The 11,480-nt window shown below is 33.1% G+C and overlaps 1 protein-coding gene across 3 annotated transcripts; it reads right to left on the minus strand.

Moving 5' to 3' along the window:
- Positions 1-1,793: 1,793 nt before the first annotated feature.
- On the minus strand, positions 1,794-9,958 carry LOC18610124 (Phosphoribulokinase / Uridine kinase family). 3 transcript variants are annotated; one of them, XM_088804105.1, is made up of 12 exons: positions 9,676-9,958; positions 7,753-8,107; positions 5,826-5,940; positions 5,373-5,568; positions 5,104-5,217; positions 4,793-4,966; positions 4,169-4,363; positions 3,483-3,605; positions 3,292-3,392; positions 3,068-3,185; positions 2,704-2,964; positions 1,794-2,334 (listed from the first exon to the last, which is right to left on the minus strand). In XM_088804105.1, exons 2-12 carry the CDS (start codon positions 8,087-8,089, stop codon positions 2,113-2,115), a joined length of 1,956 nt encoding a protein of 651 aa, XP_088660231.1. In that variant the 5' UTR covers positions 8,090-8,107; positions 9,676-9,958; the 3' UTR covers positions 1,794-2,112. The 3 variants fall into 3 exon arrangements, with proteins under 3 accessions (XP_088660231.1, XP_007045675.3, XP_007045676.3); XM_007045613.3 differs by having other exon boundaries at positions 3,292-3,413; positions 9,676-9,956; XM_007045614.3 differs by lacking the exon at positions 5,104-5,217 and having other exon boundaries at positions 3,292-3,413; positions 9,676-9,956.
- Between the last annotated feature and the right edge of the window lie 1,522 nt (positions 9,959-11,480).

Raw genomic sequence — 11,480 nt, forward strand, 5'->3', positions numbered from 1 at the left:
AATTTAGATTTCAGAAACTAAAGGAAGAGCTAGTTTAAGTAATTTGGTTACATCACAGAAACTTAGTCCGGACACAACAAGAATTCTAGGTGATTGAAAGTGGCACATATTTCCAATGCACAAATTACGTCCCTATTTAAAAGAAATTAGATTTAAAAACAATAGAAATAGATAGATACCAATTTAAATAATCGAAATACATCAAAGAAACTATAAAGATACATACCAATCTAAGTAGTGTCACACATATTTCCAATACAAAAAACATAACGGTAAAGACTTTTATTTATCAAGATTTATTTTATCTATTACTGAATAAGATAATGACTCTCCTTTTGTTATATGTCAAATAATTTATTTTATCTTATTAAAAATAATCTATCTTATCTTGTCAAAAATAATCTATCTTATCTCTTATTGATTAAGATCCACGGATTCCCAATCAAAAATAATTTTACTTTTATTTATTTTATTAATAGCTAAAAATAATTTTACTTTATTTATTTATTGATAGCTATATTTTTACAAGTCACTAGTTATACCTGCATTCTCAAGATTACTAAAAAAAACCAATGACCAATTTTTACCAAGTATATTTAGAAATTTTTTTTAGACTATTTATATAATTTTTCATTGACAAGCTACTTTATTTACTATGATCACTACTGTCCATTTCAGAGATAAAACTAAAATTTTTGAATTAAATTAAATATTAAAAGTTTTTCAATGATTAATTAAACAAAAAATAAAATATTCTCACTTATTCCTTAAAAATCTCTTTCAAGATTGTTTTCTTGTTCTTCACCAAGCATCCAAAATAAAAAAATTTTGAAACTCCAAGAGAGAGGTTGTTGAAACCCTAACAAATTAGAAGTTGAGAAATTTGATAAGAGAGTTCAAGATTTTGTTCAAAGAATAGGAATTCAAATCAAAACATTGCATTTTTCTAGAACCCTAAGAGAGAAATTGCTAAGACCAGATGTTGAAATGCTGAAACCAGATTGATTTGATAGGGTATTTTGAGTTTTTGTTGAAAGAGGAGAAATTCAAATGAAGAAATCACTTAAAAAAATATATCACTAAATTTCGACATATAAAAATTATCTTGAAATATTTAATTATCTTATTACTTTTGAGGTTGCATAATTTTATCGAACATATTTTTAAAGAAAGAAAGAGAAAAGTAAAAGATGATAGAGTTGGAGATAGATAAAAGGGAGAGAACAAGAAAAGAATGGTTCTGAGAGAGTTGGAGAGATAAAGAAATTTTTTATTTTTATATATTTTTAAAAAATTATTAATATTTAATTTTAAATTTTTAAAATTTTTTATCTCATTAATGCGTGACAACATTTGATAAGTCAGTAGTGTACAAAAATTATAAGTGTATCAAATTTATATTATACATTGTCTGCTCACCAAATACTGTCACTTTATCAATGAGCTAAAATTTTACATCTTTAACACTTAAAACTAAATATTAATAATTTACTTTAAAAAATATCAAAAAAATATTTTTCTCTCTCAAGGTTCTTTTCTTTATTCTCTATTTTATCTCTCTCCAAGGGAAACAGCAAAGCATTCTCATTCTTCATTGATTAATAATTAAAACCAAATATTCATTTGAGCCAAAACCGACTAGACAAGAGGAACTTGGAATAAGTATGGCACTGGCTAATCTCAGCCTGGATGAGGATCTGATGTGAAGGTCCAAAGTAGCCGAAATTGTTTTCATATGAGACTGAAAGAGGGAGATGCGTATCATCCACATGGAAGTGAAAATGATTACATAATTTTACTCTAGAAATAACTATTAATTTATAACTAGAGAATGTCACAACTGGCTAAAATAGCATTTGCCAATATGGCTAGGAAGTCCCCCACAAAGTGAAACAAATGGAAGAAAAAAAAATTAGCCAGAGCACCCTTCTTTTACAACCCTCAAAGAGAAAGCTTGAAAGCATTGTTTTGTTTGCCCCCAGTTAGCTCTTAATGATCAGTTTTTGACTGTCTTTCCCGAGTAGAAGAGTAATGCTGCAAAAACACTTGGAGGGACAAAAGAAAATCTTATAAAAGGACAAGAAAACGTGAAAAATATTCCAGAGGTTCGAATCAGTCTCGGGTTAAAAAGCCCCTGTATAAGAAGATTCCTAGACCGCCAATTACCAATGTTGTTAGAACTAGAGGAACTTTGATAGGCTCTGCATCAGCCACCATGTTTTTCCTTCTTGTACTTGCTTGCTGAGACCTCTCTCCAAGTCTCTCATGAAGGAGATTACTAAGGTTGTCTAACTGGTGCATGATTTGGCGTTGTCCCCTTGCAACAATGGATATCTGCTTCATAGATATAGAGCACAAAAATTTTAGGGATAGCAGCTGACTCTGAAACTTGAAATGAATAAATATACTTGAGCAGATATAGGCTTAATTGAATAGGTGCTATGAACAATATTTAAGTCGTTTCTAGCCATTGGTGTTTCAAAATTATGTCAAAGACACAATTCCCTTGGTCCCTTGACAACCAAAATCAGCCCTTAACGGAGATTTTATATGATCCATGCCTAAAAATTTCTAACTTTTCCCAGAATTGAAAGGAACCTCAAATGTCTTGACTCTTGTTGCCAGCAATCTAGATCATATGCAGGTCTCTTCTGTTGATCTGTAAACTTAAATAAGAGGGCTTAAAGAGACCAGCCACAGTACCTCTTCGATTAAAGGTGAATCCTTAGCCAGCTGGGAGGAAGATGAGGAATTGGGCATTATGGAACCATTGCCTAAACCATTGATGAAGTAAGAAGTTGGAGCAGAGCCATTGCAAGGATCCGCTTGAAAAGCCAAGTTTTGTTGGCTGGAACTACTTCTCTTGATGGTTAACTTGGAATTCAACTCTTCGACCCGGGTTGTAAACTCATCCATCCTATCATTCAGAGAGGATATCTGATCTGAAAGCTGAGTAATGACTCCCTGCACAGGGCAGAAGAATAATACAGGAGAGATTAGTTGCCACAGCATTTAAACAAATATTAGTAAAAGATCAAGTACAAAGCTAAAAGAACTACTTAAAAACCTGGTGTGCTAGAGCTGAGTCTGAATTTCTCTCATCAAACCTCCGGTTGTTCACACTATATCCAGCAAAGTGGGGTATATTCTTCTCCCTTTGAGTTGAATATGAATGTGACATACCACTGTTTATGTTATCATGCATCACTCTATTAGTTAAATACACATGAAAAGGGCCATGAAATAACATTCTCATGCTGCAGACAGAAGATGTGTATCAGATATTTGCACCTTTTGAGGTGCTTATTTCTCAAGGCAACCCTATCTGCAGAGGCTCTTAAGAGAGCTTCTTTTGGGCTTGACACCAGATCCTCATCTAGGCTGAGCTTTGTCTTCAAATCCTCCGGCAGGGCCTGTCCAACTATTAGATGAGAGCTACTAAAATTGAAAAACACATCACAAGCTTTTGGGACTTGTCATACCATAACCTCATTTACAAGCTTTTCCAATTGGATTTGTTCAATATAGGTACGTGGAATGTATGAACCTTCCAAACCAAGCTGCTCTGCAACACATTTTACAACTAAGCGATCTCTTCCTTGCACCTATTTAAGAATGTTAAAACACAGTGGTTAGTAGTAGCCTACGAACAAACTACGAAAAAAAAAGTTTAATATTAGCTTAAATTGCAAATTATAGTGATATTTTGACACAAGAAATATGACCGATGTTTTAATTGATATAGTAAATCATCAAATTCCTCACATGATTATCTGAGCTCCTCCTAAATATAAAGCACAAGTTAAAATGTTAATTTGGCCACTTCCAAGAAAGATAAATGGCACTTATGAAGCATCTATGCCGTGTTTCATATGAATCCACACTCAAAAGTTTTCACCCTTCCAAAGGATATATTGACAATTACATAAAAATCATCAGAAAGAAGGTTAATTCACATAATGGAAAAAAAAATTTGCGGGAATCATTACAGGCAAAGTAGATAAAACATAATTTGTGTGAACAAAAGGCAAAATATATGAAGAAAATTATAAACATTTATAGAAACTAGAAAATCAGGAATGAGTTTTCAACTGAAGGAAGTTTTGAAACTACTAAAACACCATCCTAGTACTTTCTCAGAAGAAGATTTCAGATTCTTAATAAGTACCTGAAGATATTGACGATTTAGCTGTTCTAGCCAATCAATTTTCACACAAACTCTATCATCAGAGAATACATGGCTGTTTCTTTTAAGGATGGCAGCTATTGTATAACCCAAGGCCATTAGTCCACCAAGAAGACGCACACTAACTTCAAATGTAATCCTTGGAGATATGACAAATGGACTATCCGTCACCCATTCCTGAAAATGAGAATCACAAACCATCAAATGAAATTTTCATCAGTTGGTATGGTTTTAACAAACATACACCAGAGGAGAAAGGTGAGGTATCAAGCACAACGAAAAAACATGATAAAAAAAACCAAAGAATTCAATCCATTCGAGTGGCAGGTGGTTTTTTTATGACAATTATGTTTATTGAAATATGCTCATTAGTGTCAAGCATCTTAAATTTATGCTTTTTTAGAACTAGACTATATTTTAGAACTAGACAAATACATGTTTTCCCAATGTATCTACAAGGGTTCCTCCAGATTCCTACAACAATCTTAACTCTTGTAATACATTAATTATAGGACCAGTGATATCGTCAATCATATCTGAAAATATGAACTCAAATCTGTAGGACCTAAACTCATGATAACAAGAGATGAAATATGAGGGACAAACCTCAAACATGAGACTGTATTTTCCATCTTTATTCCGCATCCGCAGATATGATTGGCAAGATTCTGGATCTTCACCAGGAGGTAGAAGATATATATCATAAGTCTGCTCCTCTGTTTCTGCATGTTCTTCAGATACAACACTCTTAATTTGATCCACTGTAAACTTCCTTGCTGACTACAATAAACAGAAAAACTGAGATGCCAGAGCAGCTATGGACATAGCTACTGGGATAGCAACAAGTATAGTCACCAGCAACTTTAAAAGTATTGTAACATAGAGGAACAAGCAAAAAAGTCAGTGCAAATAGTAACCTTTAAAATATAAGTGGGACTTTGAAATCCTGTAAATGGATTGAACTTGTTAATGATTTTTATATGTGCTGTTTGGAGATCTGGCTCAATAAAGGCCTTGTACATTGGATATACCTGTATAACATAGAACATGCTGAGTTCTACCGGAAAACAACAATGATGCACTGAAATGCATTAAAGTAGGTTCATAAGATTTACAAAACAACAAACTAAGCCTTTTCTCACTCTGTGGTAATAAATTTCAACCAAAGAAAGGGAGCTGAACATACAGTTTCAGATATTTGATGGATTATTTCTTCAGGTTCTTGGCCAGCACGCTGTATGTCTCGTAAGACTCGTTTAACAAGGTCAAAGTGAACTCCCCCTGTAACAGATACTCGAAGATCCATCATAGGTCGTAACTTTTCACTCAAAGCATAAATGCCCTCAATAATTACAATGCGGGAGCTTGGAACTTCAAGGGTCCTGTCATGTATATGTGCTAGATTAAATATAAAATCTAGCAGCCAAATATGAAAGCACTACAGACCATCTGATTAAAAATCTAATTGATTTTATACTATGGATTAATACTATATTGATCAACTACTTCTACAATTCACAATTCAATGTTATTACTGTTACCATTACTTTTCCTTTGGCATACCGGCAAAAACTTAATCCTTAACAGCTTTATAAGCAAATGATAGTACTGATATGCACTAAATGAAGCAGTGTTCAACCTGTATCCTGTTCGGGAACTAGTCTTGAAATCATAGATTGGAACCTGGACTTCCTTCCCTTGCTTTAAATCATGAACATTCTGGAGCAATGTATCATAATCTGTCAAGCGTGGATCTGTTGTTTACAAGAATCAGAAGGTTGTCATTTGCTTTGCTTGCTTTCAGTTAAAATCCTTAACTTTGACTTCCCAACAATATAGATATTCAAACAAAAAATTAAAACAGATGCTCTTTCTATTGATGTCTTAGATCTCATTCCTATAAAAATAAAGCACACTCAAGGACATTCATATACTACACCATATTTGAACACAGAAAAAAAGATAACAAGAAAAACAACTCAAAATGGAAGGCAGGTATGAGTCGAAGTTTACAAAACAGACAAGCTGAATCATCCAAGATATGCAACACCCAGAGAACATAAACACTGGAGACTTAAACAGTTTGATTCTGAAGAGGTTTTGATCAATCAATCATCCAAAGTTGGAAAGGCTTAGGCACAGAAGCTAATGTAAGAAAATAGGTCAATCCATGCAATGAAAGTTGAAAGGATGGAAGAAAACCGTCTGCCAAACAAACTGTGTTGTCCAAAAGAAACCTACCAAAAAGTGCCCTAGATTCAAAGGATAAATACCTAAAACCACTGATGTAGACCTTCGAAAGCCTTTAACTCATTAATAGGGTTCCCCACCACAAGTGAAATCCAATTACATGCTCTAAGGGCACCAAAGCCAGAACAGAGGCTAAGCTCTTCAAACAAGGAAATTTGTTTAGCACTTCAATGTGTCACCAAAGGCAATTGAAAATTGATATTCCTCACACCCAGGATACTTAAATAATAGTAACAACCAATTGACTGCACCCTACAGAAACAGGCAGACAAATTCCAGATGTGCACAGCATATGTATCAACAGAATGATGAAAAGGGATGGCAACAAAAGACAATGGAATTAAGAAGATAATCACAAACACAGACAAAAAAAAAGTGCACATATTACTCAAAAAGCTAGTAGAGAGTTAATTCATTAATAAAAGGATTAATGGTGCAAATTTGGAAATTTCAAGACTAAGATACACAAAATTCATAGATTCAACCATCACCAGATGGTGCATATGCTAAACAATATATCAGCATTGCTTTACAGAACCTAAAAACTAGTAGCGCTTTTTCAAGAATAAAGCACAAATAAGTAATTAAAATATTTTCATAGCTTTCAACTATGAATGGGAGTTTATCCTTTGAAAATTTCATAGCGAAGTTTGATGGTAAACACAGCGAAGTTTCATAGCGAAGTTTGATGGTAAACACAAAATATTTTCACTAAACACACACACACACACAGAGCTTCTGGACTTGATGTTTCGCTGAAAATTTTTCCAAAAGCACATGCATACCTCACATCAACTAACATCCTCAAGAGTATACACAGCTTCTGGACTTGATGTCGGGCAAGACACATTCTATTTACTCTGTGTAAATGGATTAGTTTGGCAAACCAAGACCTTAATGTCAATCAGGAACAGCTTTTAATGTTAAAGTGGTAATAAAAAATCATCCCATCTGCTATCATACTAGCCCATAGTTGAACTTACATCATTGAAGTAATTTCCTTGATCATTTTAACATAATTATACGTACATTCTTGCACTAATGAACAGCACCTTTCAGTGGTTCTCAATAGGTCATTGTTCACAAAACAAAAACAAAAAGAGAAATCATGGTCAATCCAATCATGTCAGAGCATAGGCCTTTATACAAAGTTATCAATTAATTTTAAAAAATAAAAGAACAAGAAAAAATTTAAAAAACTACTCCAGAAAGTGGTGTCAAGACATTTTTAATGGTGTAGCTACTTCCTGAGTATAATAACTTCCAAAAGTACCATTTTGCAAAAGGACAGTAAAATGGGAGAAAAGATGAATTACCATCAAAGTTTCCATCAACTATTCGACTAGAATCATTATAATTGTCCATTGATATAATAGCAATGCTGGGCATGAAGTTGAGTATCTTTTCTGTAAATACAGTCTTCCCTGCTCCAGAAGGACCTGCTAATCCTACTAATATTATTCCATCATTTTTCTGTGCTAACAGTTGGCATGCACGGATAACAATAAAGAACCCCTTCTCAAAAGACAAAGGATCTTGGATTGGAACAATCTCATGGCGATCACAGCCCTTTCGCTTCACCAGCCGTACTTGATCTTTTAAGAGACCTGGTTTCTTATGGTGTGATTCAAAACTAGAAGCATCTTGAGCCATTGAAAATGACAGCTACCTCTGATACAGTAAACAAAATAAATAAATAAATAAATAAATAAATACGTAGTGCAGAGAAACAATTAAAGAATAGCTGTGCCCTTTGGGACACTGAAAAGGATTCAATGCTACAGTATGCCTGTGAAGCACATCAACTAACTAGATTTTCATCCAATCTAAGGCAGATATTCTTTCAGCTGGAAAGCAAGACAGACATTTATCTTCTGTATATCATTTCTAAATAAAAGTTGCATATGTACAATAAGAAAACAATCACAATGTCAATCAACAACAAAACTGAAACTAAAGTAAGAGAACAAAATTCATTGGCAAAACTAAGATAATCTCATGTCATCTATAAACGTCAAGATTGTGTCACTTGATGCCACAGACACATTAGAAGGCAATGATAATCACCCTGACTTTATCTGTTACTCCCACATGTGCTCAATTGTTCTTAACACGATGTTTAATAAAAAAATATATTGACCTTCTAAGTGACTTCAACCTTCGGTATAAGGTCAGGAAATGAATCATCGAGATGCCTTGCGTACATAATTCTAAGTTTTTCAACAGACGACTTGGCATTACATCAGTTAAAAGGCATGATGGCAGTTTAGGTAAAATCTAAGATTCAAGTCACTTATGCTCTCCTCTTGTATAACTTTAAACATGAAAATATAAAGTAAAAAAAAAAAAAAAAGAAAGAGCATCTCATCCAGTTCTTGAAGGATGGATACAGCAGTAAGAGTTTTATGGAAATAAAAGATTTCACCTACTCTTTTTGCACTAAATGAAAGAAAAATTAAGATGATAAATGAGAATCTTTGTTAAACTTTAATATCATAATAATCCATGAAAGTGCAACCAAAGCATCAAACTCCACAATGATAAGAGCAAGGCAAGCAGCTATTCAGATCGTCATCATAAAAGATTACAGCAATACATATTTATTATCTCCTAGGATTGGTAACTGTCACGATTATCGGTGGTACTAGTCACTAATATCTCATTTTTCACATTAAATACTCAAGGAAATTGTCAGACATTTAGTGTAAAAAGTACCAAAGAAAGAGTAGAATCAAGCAATAGCAAACAAACTAATTAGCTTTTTCTTTATTTAGTGAACTCTTGTCAGTTTTCAGAAAAACCAATACAAAAATCCAACATAAAGCTATAACATAGTATCTTTAAAGATCAAAACAAACACCTTTTACATTCAACAAACAATAAAAACACAAAATTTTGATCCTCAATGACCCAACATTACCAAAACAAATAAAGATCACATTAAAAAAATGAAAACTTGCACCACCTTTAACAACAGAACAAAATTAAACAGAAACCAAAAAAATAACACTAAACTTACCAAAACCTCTATTCTAACACCTTATTTGGATCTAAAGCGACCACTTTTACCCCCCGCCCCCCAAAAAAAAAAACCAAAACAAATCCAACAATAAGAAAAATGATGGTTACCCAGATAACAAACTGGCAAAACAAACAATACCCAGATTCCAGAATTTACAAATAAATCTAAACCAACTAGAGAAGAAAGATTTTTTTGCACTGATGGCGACTTTACTCACCAAGTCACGCCAAGAGTCGGTTTCTTTTCTTCTTTATAGTAAATGAGTCACACCGAGTTCACCGTTTCTTCATACACATTTAAAAAAAGATTGTTTATTTTATTTCTCTGGTTTCCTTTCCCGGAATAGAAAAGAATGTGATTTTCCGGGATTTTCTTTCTTTCTTTTTTCTGGGAAGTTGGGAATTCTAGAGAATCTGCAAAAAGTAGACACTCAGTCGAGAACGGATTCACATAAAAGATGAAAGAGAGCGCCGTTTAATAGTACCAGTACTTTCCATTTTTCATTTTTTTTCAATTAAAATTATTAAATAAATAAATAATGTTCGGTGACATCCACTCAATCCCGGGAGGCCAAGTATTCGCGTCTCAAATGGACTGTTTTTTGCTTTTTGTTACTACTTCCAATTCCAATATCTTCTTCCCCAACCAAACGTACCATTTGGGTTGGCGGTGTGGGGAGGGCAGTTGGAGATTGGACCATGATTTCTCAATCTGTCAGACCCATATTTTCATAATTACATATATCCAATTCCCCCGCATAAATATCTCACAATATTATATTAAGAGTTGCCCATCATTTAATTTTGTTGTTATACTTTTAATTTTATTGATTTTCAAATATAAAATAACAAAAATCCATAAAATTTGTATGGAAATAGTAAAATTGAAATATAATGACAAAATTCATTATTGAGTTTTATAATATAATAACAGTTCGATCGTAATTTTATTTTGATTTTTCGATTGAGTTATAGGTTATTGTGTCAAAAAAGAAACAATCTTATAATATGATATCCTAGTGGTGAAATCGAATGTGATAAGACACTTAGATTTTTATTCTTAATTTGAGTGGTAATTATCATAATTTGAAGAATAAACTGATTTTGATTTTGATTTTGATTTTGATCCAAATGGGTAGTGTTAGCAGAAGCCAAGAGGTGGTAGGTGGACTTGGCATGTCAAGCATGTGGCAAAGAAAAAGAAGATCAATTTGATCCTTTTGCCATGATTGGATTTGTATGCGTTTCTTTGTGTTTTATCTTTTGGATGGGCCAAAATTTTCAGTTCCATTAAAGGCAAAGTTTCCAAGTTGCATTGAAGGAAGTCAATCCTGTGGATCACCTTGTCTCGAGAACTCAAAATTGCCTAAAAACATATTAACAAAACCAACCATTGTTCTGGTTCAATCAGTTCCCATTTTATATGTAAAATGAACTGTTAAAAAATTTAATGTCATATATATATATATATATTATAAATTCTTTTTAATTTTTTTATAGTCCGTGGAAGAGGGACGAGTACCAATAGAGACTCACTCATTTTTAAAAGATTTAAAATTTTATAATATATTCTTTTTTTAATTTTATAATAATTTTTTTATTTAGTAATTAAGTCTTACTTCCCAAACGACCCTCTTATTTGCCTCCTAAACCCGAAATCCTCTTGACTCCACCTGTGTTTCCAGTGCCGAGCAGAATCCAGAGAAGTCCCTACTTTACTATACAACCGGATATTTCCTCTATATTCTTTAGAATAGGAAAAGCTTTTGTCCACCTCCATGTTCAATACGTAGAACATTCTACTGGGAAGAAATAGAAAGACAGAGACAGTATATATCCAAGACTTGTCAAAGTTTTTAATGTTCTCACACTGTTGACCTGAAGAAAGAAATATCTATACCCCATCTTTCCCCTTTGAGCCGTGGACCAAATATCCAAAAGAAATTAATAAAAGAAACACTAATGAGCGTGAAAGAAAGAGACAAGGGGTGGTTTAGGTGAAACGTGGAATCAATTCCTTCTA

The sequence above is a fragment of the Theobroma cacao genome, chromosome 2 (genome assembly GCF_053813885.1).
Source record: "Theobroma cacao isolate CCN51 chromosome 2, ASM5381388v1, whole genome shotgun sequence".
In the NCBI taxonomy this organism is placed as follows: Eukaryota; Viridiplantae; Streptophyta; class Magnoliopsida; order Malvales; family Malvaceae; genus Theobroma; species Theobroma cacao.